Here is an 18,412-nt window from a genome sequence, read left to right as displayed (position 1 = left end):
TGGTTCTGTTACCGGACTAGCTGGTAATTGAAGGCTGCGCCCTAGTTTGTGTCCAATCAGAGACAATCTGCCATGGAATGAATAAAACAGCAATGCGTAAACAAGAACTGGAAAGTCCTCCGCCCCCTTCCCCATAACATCTCAAATGAAAGCAGTTCCGTATTCCGTGCCGCTACTACAACCATCACTTTCAATAGCCCAAATTCGGTCAAGCCTGTTTGTAAAAATCAATGCGCATCATCGACATGGACCCATCATTTGTAGAAGGTAAGAGATGGTCGCTACTGTCTGACTGCAGCTGCGTGTCGTTTTCACGCTCTCCCTTCATCGTAAAGTTTCGGGTGGGATGGGAATGCGGTCTCGTGTCATATATCAAGTTCGTCAGCATGTCTGTGTCTCTGTAGGAGACTAGTTGTCAGGGTAGAGTTGGTTATTTAGTGCGCACTGGTGAGCGATAATACACTCGCCTCTCGCTTGCTGAAAGTGACACATACAAATGGCAGCAAGTTAAAACGAGTGCAGCACTGATAGCTCATTATTCGTTATCGACGTAACGCAGCGCAGGGTTTTTACAGGAAGATGACGCAGATAATGACACTCACACTGACGATAGCCAAGTGAGGATAAACCGACTAGTTTTTGACAGTAGACTTTAAAAAACACTTACTGTCGTGAAGATGTCATGAGAAGCGACGTAGCTAATGAGGATTAGCTGAGGATTAACGTTGGAGTATAGGCTATATGACAAACCCGTATTGAATCTATTTGTCAGAACCTTTCAAATGGCTGATCCCAACATAAGATATGGGGCGTCAAACTAATGTAAAATAGGGCAAAATACAACGTTCACAGGCCCAAATTTTGTGTCGGTTGATGGCTATTATTACAAAATAACTCGAGTTCCCCACTTTATACAGGACTTTTTGTAAGGATAAACGAAGTTAGACTTTTATTTAATGTAATTTTTGAAGCCCCTCTGTACTTTGAGTTTAACCCAATGGTTTCGTTTTGAAGCAGTAGGCGGGGCTTTATTCGCATGTGTGATGATGCACCTGTAGACTGCTCAAACAAATGTAAGCCATTCAGTTTCTCAAACATTAAAAGTTGCACTCAGAATTATGGATAACAATTAAGTAATCATATATTAACTTTATATTGCTGTTTTAAAAGAGTGTCTAAGAAAAACATGCAAACCAGACAATATATCAGAAAACACAATATAGATAGGCCTACTTAACAACTTAATGAAGGCAGAGACATAGTCCAGAGATATGCAGTATATGCGATGAACCGGCCTAAACACAATGAGTAAGAGTAGAAAAATAAATGTCCAAGCAAGCAGCTCTCACACTACCGATCAAGGATGAACCATAGGAAAATCTAGAAGTGAATTGGGGAATGTCCATATGTGTTGTTGGAGTAGTAGTAGTAGTATAAGACAAAAAAAAAAAAAAAAAAAAAAAAAATTGGAAAGCTTCTGTGCAGTTAGTAGGCCAGTAGGTGTCAGTACAAAATCCGTGATGATGCACAGAATCAGAATCCAAAACCTCTGGTAAGTACAAAATCCAAAACCACTAGTACTTTAGGCATAAATAAGAGTGAGCGTAAATCAATCCACCCAAAATCACATACTTCCCTACTACATACAAAACATAGCAAAAACAGTATGTGAAAAGAGTAGTATTTCAGAATTCACATAATTCATAAAAGAGTAGGTGAAAAGTACCTTGGATGACTTCCTACTTCCAGATTCTGAATTGTGCATTTAATGGACACTTTACTATCCCATGAGCCCACAGAAGAGGATTTGTGAATGGCAGTGAAGTGATGCAACTGACGCTGTTAGGTCACATGACTATAAAAACGACAACATGATGAATGTAGGCTAGTACATCGGGATTACATTTATAGGCCTACTATGCAAATTCATACTATATAGAATATACTTTTCACAGTCGCAAAATAAGGGCTTTTTCAAAAGAAGTTCCTCCTACTCAGAGAGTTTGCGATTTTTGGATTCAGCCTTACTGAATTCACCTTTAACAAACTATAAAAGTTACACATAAAGATATCCAAAGCAATAAAAGTAAAAAAAAAAAAAAAAAAAGATATCACATTTTTGTTTCAAAGTCTAATTGTTGAATCCACATCCACAGGTCTGTCCAAAAGGCATGTTTAATTATCCATGATGTCATGAAGGACGAGAAGGCCAGGGGCCCTTCAGCAGTTGAGCCACGGAGTGGTTAAATCTTCCTTCTTCCTTCATCCTTACACCATCTGTTTTCCCTCCATCCCCACTTTGGTAACTTGACAATGACATCACATAGGAAACACCTGGTGAAGGACTTCAACCATTTCATCACCTGTTATGTCTGTAAAGGGTACCTGATCAAGCCAACCACTGTGACAGAGTGCCTGCACACATGTGAGTACCTACAGTCTTTAGCACTATTCGCATTGGATAAGTATTATATAGGGACCTCGTGTGATTTAGAAATTACCCACCCTCATCTGAATTTCGTGTGGCGCATTCGCACGGGATAAGTGAAGCCTGTGATTTTACTCGAATTTACTGACTTCTCCGGGATATGATGTCAATAGGCTATTGCTTGGAAATGTCTTGTCATTATAGGTCTAGATATATCATAAACAGAAGAATGTTCTTTACCTGCATGCTGCTATACATGTCATCCATCTCCATCTAATCATTCTTTTTGTTTTTGCTCTTCTGATGGTTTTTAACTTTCTCTTTCTGCAAATTGTATAGTTGTATGGTGTAGGTATAGCGATATGACCCAGCACCCAAAATACTATCAAAACACTCCAACACAGCCTCCATTCTTCGCGAAAGATGGATAAAAAGCCGCACAGGAAACAAAAACCTTGAAAAAATTATATACCACCCCGCCAAATCACAGAGATGCCGATTCGCACAAGACAGATATTATCACAGGACCTCAGTGTTCGGCGAAATATGGTAGGTCATTTGCTGGAAATTTTTTACTGTACGAATTACAGACATGGCTGATTTGCACGGGATTAAGATCACAAACAACCTCCACAATTATTACAAATGACTAGAGGTCACCAGGTAATACTAATCCAGTGCGAATAGGGCTTTTGTGAAAGTTTAGTGAAATGTTTATTGGTGATTTCTCAACCAATGGGCGGCCCTCACCCCAAAATGGTCTGTTCTAATTGCTTGATGGATAGTGGGTGATAAAAGCAATGCTAAATGCAAATAATTAAATAATAATAATAAAATGCAGATACTCAAGCATTGTTAGGATTGCAGAATGAGGAACAAACCATTTTCCATATGATTTATTGTCATATATCTGATAAAGCTGTGTCCAATTAAACTCTACTGTATTACCTGTCACGCTAATATACAACACAGCGTTTGTTCTATGTGTTTTAGGCTAATAAATCACACAACAGCTATTGTTAATGTTCGATATTATTTGATTTTAGGGACATTTAATTTCATAATGCTTGATTAGGCACCTATGAATTTCCACAGAGAGTATGTGAAAATCAGGATTTAGTGTTAATTAATTGTCATTTTATTGTCAGGTGTAAAGGACCTACTTTCCTTTTTGCATCATATTGGTGCAGCACTGTCACGATCCCTGTCTCTTTGTCCTTTGTTGTATTTATGCACTTTTATTTTGAAGTGTATTTTCTGTTCACTTTGTTGCACTGCTTCCCCTTTCCTGTTTGCCTTTGTTTCTGTAGATACATGGGCTGTGTTCCACTCCACATTTTTATGCCCTTCACTCGCAAACTTCCCTCCGTCTCGTTCCCTCGAATGTGCATCATTGCTTATGTTGCACGAGTGCCCACTACTGCCGGAACTCGTGCATAAGGTTTAAATGGAACGCACTAAGCCGTTGATCACTTGGAATTCACTTTGGAGCTGATTTATTATTTAATCCCCTTTTTTACTTATGAATTCGTTTGATGCACCATTCTATATGCATATAAGTGGTTGGGAAAAATATATTAAATTCTATAGGTATATGAGCTGTTGGAGAAAAACAAAATTACTCAAATGAAAAAAACATCAATAGTATAAACTTTGACTTTGAACATAAGGCAGCTACAAGTATTATGCAATTAAATCTCAACATAATGAGTATATTATGCAATTAATTCTCAAAATAATTAATATATCATACACTTAATCACACAGTTAAGCGCAATCTGCTGTGACGTCGCAATCAAGATGAATTGTGGGATATAGAGCTGCTTGACGTGTGTACATTGGAGTAGACTCACTCCCTCTGTCAAAATCGAGGGGACGAGGGTCTGTCCATATAAAACTCCCTCATCCACTTCACGAAGTGGAACGCACTTCATAATCATGGCAGGGATTCCCCCGAGGAGAAGTGCTTAGGGAAGTTTGCAAGTGCGTGTCTAAAAGTTTAGTGGAACGCAACCCTTGTTTGTTTCCTTAGGGTTTAATCAGTCTCAGGTGTTCCTTGTTACCCATTTGTTATCTGTATATATACCCCTGTGTTTCAGTACTTTTTGAATCATGTTTCATGTTCTGGTTTTGATTTAGGCCTCATTTTGTGTTATCTTTTGTTTTGTTAAATTTATGCTTGCATTTGGATCCAGTCTCTCCTCTTGCATCGGCCAAGTAACAAGCGGAATACATGTGAATATTCCCACTTTTAAAATACATGACCAGCACAGTGTCACAGTCATCTGTTGATCAGTCACCATGACCACCGTTATTCTCCTCAATGCATAAGCTATTTTCACTCATAATATTTTCACTATATAATATTCTTGATTGAGTCAGTTTCTGATTTCTGCTTGCTTTAATTTTTTTTTTTTTTTTATATGCTATAATGTTCATTAATGCCATAACAAGAATTCCATATTTTGAATGCACTATGCATTTGTTTGGACTATGCACTATATTTTAGCCCTCTATCCAGCCAATTATTCCAAACAGTGATGACCTGATTGTGTCTTGTATCAATATCAGTGTGGGCAGTGACTATTTTTTCCCCCCACTCATTAATGAGGTAAAGCAGTTTGATTTAGTTTGTGCGTTGACAGGTTTGTGCATCTGTATTCACAGAGCAATAAGGTATGTTCGTTGCTGGTGGAATGCGATAGGTGTTTCTGGTCACACTTTATTACATGCATAAAAAAAGTTAGGTATATGTACTTATGTACAACATGCAGAATTTCAATTGTGAAATGTAAAAGGGGATGCAAGCAATTGTGGGATAAAATCGTAGAAACCACAAATACCACAATGGAAGACACCAAGTGTGTTTAGAGCCCATCATCAGAGCCACTGCACAGATACAGCTGCTTTAATTGTATTTTGACTCGTTTTAAATGTTCATTAAACTGGTAACATTATTTGTGCATTCAGTTTTTTACGAATAATTTCTTCTGTTTTCTTGCTTCTGAACAGTTTGCAAAAGCTGTATAGTCCAGCATTTTGAGGACAGCAATGATTGCCCAAAATGTGGTATCCAGGTTCATGAAACGAATCCCTTGGAGATGTTAAGGTAAACCACACAGATCCATAATATCCTACTACTAAGACAAAATTTTCTCTTCAGAAAATCTGTTTCAAGTGATCTGGGATCAGATTCAGTGCAGCATTGTAGATCACACCACAATACAAACCATGATAAGGTTTAATCAGATTAATCTACTTGATTTCGCATCTTGGTTGGGAGGCATTCCAGGCAACAGCCAGATTGTTTTCTGAAGCTAGAGTGTCAGCTGAGATGACCCAGCGCAGGATTGCCTTTCCACACCAGTGATGCATCTCCACCCCAACACCAGACAGAATGATAACATGATAACAAGATCTAGAGCAGCATTAGCCTGAACTTGCTAACAGATGGGACAGGGAAAATATGGCTCTCATCATGTGTTGTGGTAGCTCACATTTCTTTTCTCCAAAGGCTGGACAACACTCTTGAAGAAGTCATATTCAAACTTGTGCCTGGTCTAAGAGAAAGTATGTATTTTACTGAGCCATTTTAAGTAACTTGTGTGTTATATATAGATACCAAATATCAACTGCCATTTATTTAACCTTTTCCCTGCCTTTCATTTTCCTTCCAGAGGAACAGCAGCAAGAGGTTGAATTTTGGAGAAGAAACAAATCGAAAGAAAATTCTAATGGTAAAATGACTCACAAATTATCTGCACTCACCTGATAGCTATGTTACCACAGAGCTTCTCTATTTTAAAGGGATAATTCATCTGAAGTTTTTTTTTCATTCATATACTCACTCTGTTGTCATTCCAAACCTGAACGAAATGTGAGAGAATTTTAGCAGAATGTTGACACTGCTGTTTTTCATACAATGAAAGTGAATGGTGACAATGAGATGTCAAGCTCTGAAAAGGACAAAAAGCACCATTAAATAGCCCAAATAAAATTTGTACGACTTCAGATGACTTAGGCTGCATCAGAAATCACATATTGTCTTGTCTTGAGTATTTGCCATGTGACCTACCAGCGTCAGTTGTGTCACTCATTCACAAATCCTCTCCCATGGCCTCATGGGATTGTGAAGTGTTCATTGGATGCGCACTTCAAAATCTTGCAGATAGTAGTAGTTCCCCTGGGAACTTTTGCCTACTGTTTTATGAATACTGTAAATTTTAACATATTACTTAATTCACACACTATTTTTCGCCTACTATGCAGTAGGAAAGTATACGATTTCCGTTGCAGCCTTAGAATACAGCACACAAGTTGTATGGACTAGTTTTATGGTACATTTATGCTGCCTATTGTCATTTTTTGGAGCTTAACAGCTCCTGGTCACTTCATTTTCATTGTATGTAAAAGAGCAGTGTGAAAAGTTTGCATAACATATTTTGTAGTTTGCAGAAGAAAGAAAGTGTTATGGATTTGAAACAGCATGAGGGTCAGTAAATGTTTTCCAAAAGTTTAATTTTTGGCTGATCTATCCCTTTAAACCAACACATTAGGCTCTCATAGCTATGAATCAGTCCAATGTGACCTCATGGTACAGGTTACCTTGCTGTATTCAGCATTTAAACTTCTTTCATCAGACTTTTGGTAGGCCTATAACTTTTGTTCCCTATCAAGAAATGTCTTCACAGCTCAAATTAATCTACCACAATCTGTTTCTGTGACCTTGACTCACAGGTGGTAGAATGTTGTGAGTCATCAGTATAGGTGTCCTCAATCTATGTCTCTCTGCTTCTTTGACTCCAGAGGGAACCACAGAATCGCTCTGTACAGCTATTTTATACAGTTACAACTTTAAAGATGAACACAGAAAATGTTAAACTCTTAGACTTTAATGGATATATGACGTTGCAGAAAGTGTGACATACTGTATGTACTGTCAAATTTAGACACATTCAGACTGTTTAATTGCGCTCAAAGATACAAGTAACTGTTTAGTTATTTACACTACCATCACTATGCTTACCAAGGCTGCATTCATTTATCCCCATTTTATTATTATTATTTAAAATAAAAACAGGGTTTTTAGGGTAAAAGTTTTTTTTTTTAGAATGTAATTTATTCATGGAAAAGCAGAATTTTCATGTTTTATTTGTTATCAGTCATTATTGGTGCTCAATTATTAACAATGCTTTTAATTGTTAGCTATGTTAAAACAGTTCTGCTTTCCACAAAATTATTAAGCTGCAATAATGTTTTTTTCAACATTAGTAAGAAATGTTTCTTTAGCACCAAATCAGCACATTTTTGAAGGAGCATATGACACTGACCAGTAATGGCTGCTGAAAATTCAATAATAATCTACAGTCCTTGTGCTCTGTAGCAGCCAAAATGAAGGACTTTCATAATAGCTGCAGTCTCCAAGGTAACTTGTAAGTGTTTGCAGCTGCAAATAGTTCTTAATGATGAGATAATTACCACATTTATAATTTTCCTAAGAGCATTGTTTTGAATATTATCTATTTCATATAAAAGAAAATCTGAGAAAAGATGGAGATGCTGTTTTGGATTAGCATATCTATTCAGCTTTGCCTGAAATGTTTTGCTTTTTTGCCCCACATTGTCGAAGAAGCAAGTAATGTAGCACTTTTTTTTAATTAAATTTTTGTAAGAAATCCATATGAAGTCTGTTGAGTTTTTTCTTAAAGGGATAGTTCACTTTGAAATTAAATTTTGGTATGTTTTAGCTTACCTCAAGGGCATCCAAGATGTAGGTGTCTTTGTTTCCGCAGTAGTTTCAATATTGATATTTTTAGGTTAAACCGTTCTTGTCTGTCAGTCATATAATGCAGGTCTATGGTCACCACCTCAAAGAGCATGCACAGAGAAGTCCAAATTAAACAATTCCCCATCGTAAGTACACATTGATGGCCTAAGACACGAAACGAGCGGTTTGTGTGAGAAAACGAACAGTATTTATATCGTTTTTACCTCTTGAACACAACCACGTCCAAGTGATCTGACTTAGTCTGCGCAAGCGCCGGAAAGCGCCGGAAGTGATCTCTTGTGCGTGTACGTCACTCATTGTTTACACAGAACAGAGACTGTAGGTAAGACGGCTAATAGAAATGGTACTAATTTGCGCTTATCCGGGATGTTTAAACCGACGTGAAAGAAAACAATTACGTATGCACTAAGCCAGAACGCGCGCACACGTCACACACCAGGAAGCGCCCGCCCTCAGATCACTTGGATGTGGTTGTGTACAAGAGGTAAAAACGATATAAATACTGTTCGTTTTCTCACACAAACCGCTCGTTTCGTGTCTTAGGCCATCAATGTGTACTTACGAGGGGGAATTGTTTAATTTGGACTTCTCTGTGCCTGCTCTTTGAGGTGGTGACCATAGACCTGCATTATATGACTGACAGACAAGAACGGTTTGACCTAAAAATATAAAAATTGAAACTACTGCGGAAACAAAGACACCTACATCTTGGATGCCCTTGAGGTAAGCTAAAACATACCAAAATTTAATTTCAAAGTGAACTATCCCTTTAAGGAAATCTTCAATAAGATGTGTATATTGGCGGATACAGGGATTTTGTGTTTTAACAATATTTGGGAGTAAAAAAAGTAAATACATTTAAAAGTATTTATTTATATGGAGCTTTATACAATACAGATTGTTTCAAAGCAGCTTCACAGTAATAAACAAGAAAATAACAGTGTTAATGCTGAAAAATGCATCAATTATGAAACAAATTTCATAGTGTCATTAGCTCAATTTAGTACAATAAAAAAGCAACAGTACAGTTATTTAAGAGAACATCTGTGTGAAAAGTAGATAAAACAACAGTTCAGAACCTTCATTAAATGATTTAAATGGCAATCCTTTAGCATAAGCACCACTGTTTTGTCTTTTTCCAGAGGATGGCCCTATATGTAAGAAAGCTCGAGTAGATGAAGAGGATGATGATAAAGGTGATGGGGACTGCCACAGGAGTGATACTCAGATAGCCATCTGTCTGGACTGCTTGCGTAACAATGGGCAGATGGGAGAGAACATTGTTAAGGTTAGCCATCTTGAATTTTGCGATATAATTCTCCTCCCCCTGTCAGCATTTATGGGTGCCACTCCATGTCTTATGCTTCCTTTATCTTCTCTATGCATTGGTCTTGCCCCCTCAGTCCTTATAAGGGAAAGGTGAATCGGGATCAGATTTGCCCCACAAGATCCTTGTGTTTGACATTTTAAGATGTCATTTTAAGATCTCATTTTAAGATGAGACCGATCCTCAGTCTTTACTAAAGCCTGGTATCAATCAGTGTGACTCCAAGGCTCAATCCTTTCTATCAGCTTCCAATTTACCATTATCTCCCTGCTTGCTAATAACTTTTTCTTTCTTTCTTTCGGTCTTTATATATATATATTGTGTTTTTGAAAGAAGTCTTTTATGCTCACCAAGGCCACATGTATTTAATCAAAAATATAGTAAAAATATAATTACAGTTTAAAACAACTGTTCCCTATCTGTCAGCCACTTTGACGTTGACGTCGAGACTAACACTAGGGGTTGCACTTGGGAGCCCCAGACACCTCTGATACTTCAGAAAAGGCCAATAAGAACTGGAGAGGGAAATTTGCATGCCAGCCACTCCCCTGGAGGGCTATATGGGTATAAAAGAAGGCTGGTGTGCTCCACTCATTCAGATTTATTTTTCGGAGCTGAGAAGATGTATCTGTGATTCTCTCTCCACTCACCTCTGCCTAAAAGCTTCGTTGGATTTCTGTATGGCGCATTTCAGCGATTCTCTCTTCCACACACACAGTTTAGTGCAAAAGAGTAAAAAGAGACATTTCCAAAAAAGATTCTCTAGCAAGAGAAATTTTCCATAAAACAGACATTTTCTCTAAAATAGTAAATGCGGACAAAAACGTCTTCTTAAAGATGCTTTTCTGCATGTGTATTTCTGGATGTGGTCGACACCTGTCTCCATTAAACGGTCCTATCGCTGCTGCATGCCCATACTGGAGCAGCTTTTGTGGATGGTTCATGCTCTCGCTGCGTCCTGGTCCTTCTACCTCCAGGTACGAGGCCTCGGCAGCGAGCACTTAGTGTGATCTGAGGGTACCAGTGGATGCATTTCTGCCGGGTGAGTCCCCACAGACCTTCTATTCCTCAGCACGCTCGTCTCTCCTAGTTGAGCTCATGGATTAGGTTAGGCGGTTCATCCTATGGCGAGCCTAATTTATTATTCAGGTCTCCAGATGAGGATGAACTGTCAACCTGGCAGAATCGTCCCAGATTCTCTGCTATGGCATATAAGTTTACTCCGTCTCTAACGGCGGAGCCTTGCAGTACTGCTGGGCAGGCCACCATCCTGCAGACCAAGGCACTAAAAGATTTGCATGAGGGTAGTTCTGAGCCAGGATTGATGCAGGGACTGCATTCGGCGAAATTAGCACATCTCTAACAAGAGTAGGTAACAGTCGCAGTAACGCCACTTGGGTTCAAGTTGTGAAGTGCATTCCATCGCGTTATTGCTATTTATAGCTCTATAGAATATAATAATATTATGATAAACACTACAGTAGGGACGGCTGTCCCCCTCCACCTTGAAGGTATATGTAGGGTAAGTCACTGGGGAAGCATGACCTGATAATCAGTTTCCTCAAAGATGGCAGGAGGTTGAATCCTTCTAGGCCACGCCTTATTCCTTCATGGTATCCCTCTTTAGGCTTGTCGGGTCTACAGAGAGCTCCTTTTGAGCTGCTGGAGCCAAGGGCCCTCTCATTGAAGATGGTACTCCTGACCACGCTCATCTCCACCAAGAGGGTTGGGGACCTGCAGGCGTGATACAGGACCGGGATACTCTCACATAATCCCTATCAGACTACGTTCCCACTACCCCTAGGCGAGGCAGACCCAACCTTATCGTTGCTGTGTCCACTACATTCCCTTTCCCGTATTTACTTGGACCACATGCTGAGTTTTAGACACTCTGAGCAGCTCTTTGTCTGTTTTGGGGGACAGCAGAAGGGGAAGGCTGTCTCCAAACAGAGGTTGGCCCACTGGATCGTGGATGCTATTGCCTTGGCATATCAGGCACAGGGGATCATGCCATTCCCCTTCGTTTAAGCTCACTCCACAAGGAATGTTGCATCCTCATGGGCTTTAGCCTGCAGTGACTGTTTAACTGCAAACTCTATCTGCAGAGTGGTTGGCTCGACGACACCTAATACATTTTCGAGAATTTTCAATTTCCGGGTTGAGCCAGTTTCGTCCCGTGTGTTGTAAGGTATGGGCAGGTAAACTAGCCGGGTGCTCTACTTGCACACAGCGATGAATTTTTCGAAAGAATCAGAGAGGTGTTTGGGGCTCCCATGTGAGACCCATAATGTCAGTCTTCACACAACGTCTCGTTCCCTCCATCAGGGAACGGAGGTTACAATAGTAACAATAGACATTTTCTATTTCTTCATTCTTTATTTTAAAAGGGACAATGCATAATAATTAACAAGTCCATCATGTAAATGTGCCAGATTTAGCCATACAGAATAATTTTCATCTGCAGTCCCCATTTAGATATAGTTTTTAAATGTTTTTTTCTTTCTTTCTATTCCTGTGATGGCAAAGCTGAATTTTCAGCAGCCAGTTTTCAATGTCACATGATCTTTCAGAAATTTTCATTCTAATATTCTGAGACACATTTTGGAAATTTGTTGTCTTTTTTATTTGTTTTCCAGGGTTTAATGAAAAAATTTATTCGCTGCTCAACAAGAGTGACTGTTGGAACAATTAAGAAGTTTTTAAGTCTGAAGTTAAAGCTTCCCAGTTCTTATGAGGTAACATTTGGATATCTTAAGTCTATGTAGTTTACCATTTTCCTGTACAAAGATAGAATGATTTATTGGAATTTACATATTGCCTTTGCATTTTGTTTAAATCTCACGTGTATATTAATGTTGTTATGCATTTTGCAGGCACATTTATGCAAAGCTTATAGTGGGATAAACATAAGACTTAGCAGTACATGGTAATTAAACATGAATTTAACATTGCTAATGATATTGTCATGATTCAAGTCCAGTTATGATGAGGAAGGCAGATTAAATGGTTCAAAATAACAACAACAAGGTTTATTTAACAAGAGCAAACAACACGAGACAGAGTGCATGGCACAAACAATACTGGACAAGGAAAGAAAGGAAATGAGGCACTTAAATAGACAAGGTTATGAACTAAATACAGACAGGTGTGCTCGTTAATCAATGTCCATGACAACTAATGACTGGTGAAAATCTAGAACAAAGGAAACAGGTAACTGAAGAAATTTATGAAACGAATAAAGTGAAACTAAACTACCGAGCCCCGCACATGACATGCAGCAAAATAAATAGTAGGCTAAATCATGCGCAGGATTTACTAATTCGTTCCCTCGATTAGCTAAATCGAATTAGTAAATCATGCACACGATTTAGCAAATCGAGGGAAAGAAATAAGTAAATCGTGTGCATGATTTACTTTTTTTTCTCTTGCATGTCATGATCGGGCCTCCGTACTAAACAGAACATAACTGTGACAGATATAGGAACACTACAAATTAAATATTCTTGTCTGGGACTCAAGTGTGTTTCTTTTATATCTTTGCATGTGTTTCATCACTTACCATATTCCTGCTGTTTATGTTTTGTTTGTTTGATACTTGCTTTAGTGTTTTGTACTACTGTACAATTAAACAGATCTGATAATCACTAACTGTTTCTGCAGCTAGATGTTCTATGCAATGGTGAGATCATGGGTAAAGACCACACCATGGAATTCATCTACATGACCCGCTGGAGGCTTCGGGGAGAAAATGTAAGCCATGAGAATACCAGTATCTCCTCCTCTCCTCTTATGCGTGAAATCTGAATCCTCTTATCTTTTCCACTGTGATGAGCAGTGCGGCAGACCTTATTACCTAAAGGAGCTTCATAGCAAGTTGTGTGGTTTTGCTCTTCATGGTACTTACATTGTGAAGCAAAGTAACTAAGACAGCCATAAAACTTTAAGGTTAATTCCAGTCGGTTCAGTAAAGTCCATACTCTTCAACTGAGCAGGTGCTTCATTAATTTTAGCATTATGATTGTAACTTTTTCACAAGGCTGTCATGGAGTATGGAGCTATGAGGACTGAATGCAATGATTGGACGAACATTTTTTGGTCCTGAGGCTTCCACAGAAGATATATGTACATGTTTTAATTAGTGCTGTCAATCAAAAAAAAAATAATACTAATAATAATCACAAATTTTTTCTGTGATTAATCCCCCAATTTTAAACATTAATTATAGCCATTCAACATTGCAGTGTAATTGACCCTTCGCTAAGCCCCGCCCTCCTTAGTTACTGTTGCTACGCCTGTCAAGCTTTTGCGCCTGGCACGTCTATTACAGTATGTATGCACCGGTTTCAGACATTCCCAAGGAGATAATTAGTCATTTTTGGCGAACAGGTGAAAATCTGAGAGAGCAAGACAAAAGGGACTGCAGTATGCATTCGAGGGATATATCCACGACATAATATGCAACGATTAGAGAATAATTTCATCAAAATTGAAGCTAAAGCCTATAACGTTAGGTCCCAGCGCAAGCAGCAGCGCCTCATACGCTGACCATTCAAATGGGAAACACACAAATTGAGGAACAGCTATGTGCATGCACAGCAGGGTGAGTGAAATTTGAAAATAATATAACAATTATAAATCAAACAGCTTATCCATAAGTATTGTGGAATAAACACAAGACATTAGCCTGACCACTTTGCAATGATAACATTCTCCCGCTTATATTTTTAGCGCGCCAGGCTACTGCTCACACGTCGTGGGTCACATAAGTGACTAACGTTACTGTTATGAACTGATTAAGTTTGCATACCAACCTTTTCCTTGGAGATCTCCGGCAAGCCCCCCCTGATGTTCCCTCCTTTTACTAACTACCTTTTACTTATACTAGAACTAACACCGGGAGAGTCGCGATCGGATTGGGGTACTAGTTTAGCCGTCGATTAACAAAATGCTGAAATATATTTTTAAGTAACGTTAAGTTATGTCAGTGAGCCTCCGTCTTGCCTTTAATCACACTGCTTGATCCACGAGCTGGACAATAACTTTATTCTAGAGCTGCTATAAAGCCAAAACACTTTACTTTTAATTTCCTATTATCAATGTAAAGCTGCTGTGGAACAATCTACATTGTTAAAAACGCTATATAAATAAAGATGACGCCCGGCATTTCTCCCCTTGGGTTTTAGGTTTCGGGAAGAGAACAAATCCACCACCCCGTCCAAACTTTTAGGATACCGGGTATCAGATTTGCACAATCCATACGCATAACGCATGGGCATGTTTCCCTCGCTCGAAAGCTTGCCAGACCTCCCGCGCCTAGTTACGGTTGCTAAGCCACGATTGGCCAGTGGCGGTTTTCGGGGCGTGGCTTAGCGAAGGGTCAATTGAAAGCTATAAAAAGTGTTTTTCATTTATTAGGCTTCAAAAAAAGAACAACTTTTAATTTAAGTGAACTTCAAACAATCCTCACATAAACCCATAATCAATGTCATATAATTAGTGGCTGCTGTCACTTTAAGATCTGCCGCTGCTGACAGAGACACGGATCTCACACGCGTCTCATTCTCTCACAACTCTTAACGCTCATTTAAGACTGCTCTTATGAGGATACTCGACAAAATGGACATTTTGGCATAAATGTGTGTTACTGTTCGTTCAAGCACGAAAGAGAACTCAAATCTAGCACGTTCTCTTTTGTCTTGACTCACTTGAATGGTTTAAAGCATTTGCATGAAGAAGAGTGTGATCATGTATCATGTTCAATGCAACTCTAGCCAAAGGATGACAGAAAAAACAGATGCGTTAATTCCGTTAAATATTTTTAACGCGTTAAACTGGAAAACATTTATCGAATGCGTTAGCTTGTTAACGTTGACAGCCCTAGTTTTAATATTTAGACCACTTCTATTATTGATTGCTATCAGGATGTGAAGAGAGTTTTAACCAGCTTAATAATAAAAAAATTCTAAAACAAATTGCCTACCCTACCTTTTAAAAGAAATACATTCCATGAGCTCAGAAATTGTTAAATGACAGTATGTCAGTGTGATTTCAACTTCACTATTAAAATTGTGTTTAATTGTTAAAAATCTATTGATGAACTTTTCCCATAAACTTGATGAGCAATCCCAGCATGCAAAACACACCATATTCTGCTGGTGACCAGCAATGCTGGATTTCAGCAGGGTAGCTTGCAATGAACTTGAATTATATTGTATTTGTAATCAGTGATCATAGAATACTTTTATATTGAATGATAGTTTTTGATTTAATTATAAGTTTATGTGAATATAAAGCTTGCATATCGTCATAAAAGGAAATTTTACACTCATCTACAACATGTCTCTTTCTCCAGGTATACCCAATGGTACTTGAATATCGACCACGCATTGACTTTGGCTAGGTTGAAATACCCTGCACTAATTTCATCCTATGAACAGACAGCAAATTGAATGGACCAGTTCTGAAGATGTGCTCTACCCATCTCTTCTATTTAGTTTCATTCGTTTTTTTGTCGAAAGATTGTCACTTACAACATTGTGATTTATTTCACTTCCTGTGTTGTAGTTTATTTACCAAAGTGACGCAAAAGTCATATTTAAAGGCCTTCAGCAATTTGCATTTGATGGTAGCTCCCTTTAAAAATGTCACATGATATGAAAATCTCAAGTAAATGCGGCAGTGCCTTTTTATTACATCATCTTGTGAAGAGATTCTGACAGACGTTGAGTTTATAAAGAGTTGTTTTTACAGAATTTTTTCCTTTTGTGTTCTACGGACAAAACAAGCCCTACAAGGTTTTGAAAAACATAAGGGTGAGTGACAGAATGTGAATTTTTAGGTCACTTTAAGTGGTTTAATACTAGGCTCCTGGTGTTTAAAGCTTCTGGGCTTGATTAGAACTTCAAACATCCTCTAAGGGGGTTTTAAGCTGGTCTGTTTTTGATTTTGCGCACTTAAGGGGTTTTATTTATTATAGGTTATTCCTCTGTGCTCTCAAAAATACTGTTTCTTTTACATGGTTTTGGTGACCTCTGCATATGTGCCTCATTTAAAAAAAAAAAAGAAAGAAAAAAAGTTGAATTTAACTTTGCTAAACACATCGAATAGTGGTTTTACAATGTCATCATACTTCCGTGGCATCATAATTGAGAAATAATTCAGCTTTACTGTCGTGTTATTTTGGATTATTTTGGTTAAAATCTTCCTCACAATTTGTAATACTCTGGCTTGTTTTTTCGGATTTTATAGAAACATAGGTATAATGTTCATAATTGCTGTCTTAAATCAAAGCTTTTGAGTCATGCTTGCCTGTTTTATGTCAGAATAAATCCTGAATCAAGTTGTCCAAAGAAAGAAATGTCAAATCAAAGGAAGAAACTATACTTAAAGGAACACGCCGACTTTTTGGGACTTTAGCTTATTCACCATATCCCCCAGAGTTAGATAAGTCCATACATACACTTTTCATCTCCGTGTGTGCTATAACTCTGTCTGACGCACCCACCGCTAGCCTAGCTTAGCACAAAGACTGGAGGCAAACGGCTCCAGCTAGCATACTGCCTCCAATAAGTGACAAAATAACCATATTAGCCAATAGCCATCTTCTAACTGTATACATACTGGGAACTATATTCTCAAAAGGCGAATCACTGCTACTTACTACACCAGAAGCCCCGTGGTGAGGAGCAGAGAGTTCCCTCAGAGTTGGAGTAAATCACTAGAAGAAGTAGCAGTGTTTCGCCTTCTGAGAATATAGTTCCCAGTATGTATACGGTTAGAAGATGGCTGTGTCTCATGTGACCTTGTTATTTGTACGCGCTGTGACTATGCAAATCACAACATGTAAATAGGAAAATGTTGGCGTTATTTTGGCACTTATTGGGAGCAGTATGCTAGCTGGAGCCGTTTACCTCCAGTCTTTGTGCTAAGCTAGGCTAGCGGTGGGTGCGTCAGAAAGAGTTACGGCACGCACGGAGATGAAAAGGGTATGTATGGACTTAGCTAACTCTGGGGGATACGGTGAATAAGCTGAAGTCCCAAAAAGTCGGTGTGTTCCTTTAATTCTTGCAAAATAGAATTAAGGGATTTGCTGGGCCACATTACAGAATATTAGTCTGGTCATATTGCACCAAAGACACTCTACAGCATCTGACCACATGGCATAACAGGCTAAAAACTGTTTGCCTTGCCTTACAACTATACTCACAGAGGCCATGTGGCAAAGAGAAAGCTTGAATTTCTGAGCATGTAACAAAACTACCTAATTTCTCAGTTCAAATTTTTTTTTTTTTCAGTCTATTTGTGAATTTTTCCATGTCCTTACAAATCTCCCTGAAAAAATACATCTGATAAAATCACATAAATTTGAGTTAAAAATCTTAATCAACAATAAAAATAGAAAATATTATTTTGCAATTTTTTTCACATTAAAAAGGTGACTTTAAAATATAAAATAATGTGTGGACACTGATTAATATTTGTTTAGAATAGTCCCTTGAATGTCCTTGTACTGCAACGATCAAAATGTATTTTTGTAAGAAGCCCTTGTAGATATTTTATCTTTTAAAAAAATGGAAATGTATGTTGTATGTAAAAAACATGAAATGCTGCTTAGAATATTCTATTTTTTTCAATGTAAAGTTCCTGAGGTGATTCCTTTAGATTAGAAATGTATACAACATATGACTTGTATGCTTGAGTTATTGTATTTGTGTCTTTGTCCGGAAGAAAAATACACTCATGAATATCAGTTATATTGGTCTCCATGTACCATTTTTGATTTCATACTTATGTCATGGTTTTTAAAATTTCTATAGAGACAAAACACTACAATGTTTATTTTATTGAATGTGTTACAGATGGTTCAATT

General features: G+C 38.2%; 1 protein-coding gene across 1 annotated transcript; it reads left to right on the top strand.

Annotated features, from left to right (window-relative positions):
* Positions 1 to 50: 50 nt before the first annotated feature.
* Positions 51 to 17,950, top strand: pcgf5b (polycomb group ring finger 5b). The gene is made up of 9 exons (XM_084434181.1): positions 51 to 267; positions 2,157 to 2,425; positions 5,441 to 5,537; positions 5,943 to 5,998; positions 6,106 to 6,165; positions 9,359 to 9,504; positions 12,180 to 12,278; positions 13,204 to 13,293; positions 15,896 to 17,950. Exons 2-9 carry the CDS (start codon positions 2,314 to 2,316, stop codon positions 15,941 to 15,943), a joined length of 708 nt encoding a protein of 235 aa, XP_084290307.1. The 5' UTR covers positions 51 to 267; positions 2,157 to 2,313; the 3' UTR covers positions 15,944 to 17,950.
* The last annotated feature ends 462 nt before the right edge of the window (positions 17,951 to 18,412 follow it).

The sequence above is a fragment of the Rutilus rutilus genome, assembly GCF_951802725.1.
Source record: "Rutilus rutilus genome assembly, chromosome: 16".
NCBI classification, from domain to species: Eukaryota; Metazoa; Chordata; class Actinopteri; order Cypriniformes; family Leuciscidae; genus Rutilus; species Rutilus rutilus.
Note: the sequence above shows the minus strand (reverse complement) of the source record. Positions and strands in the feature narration are given on the sequence as shown.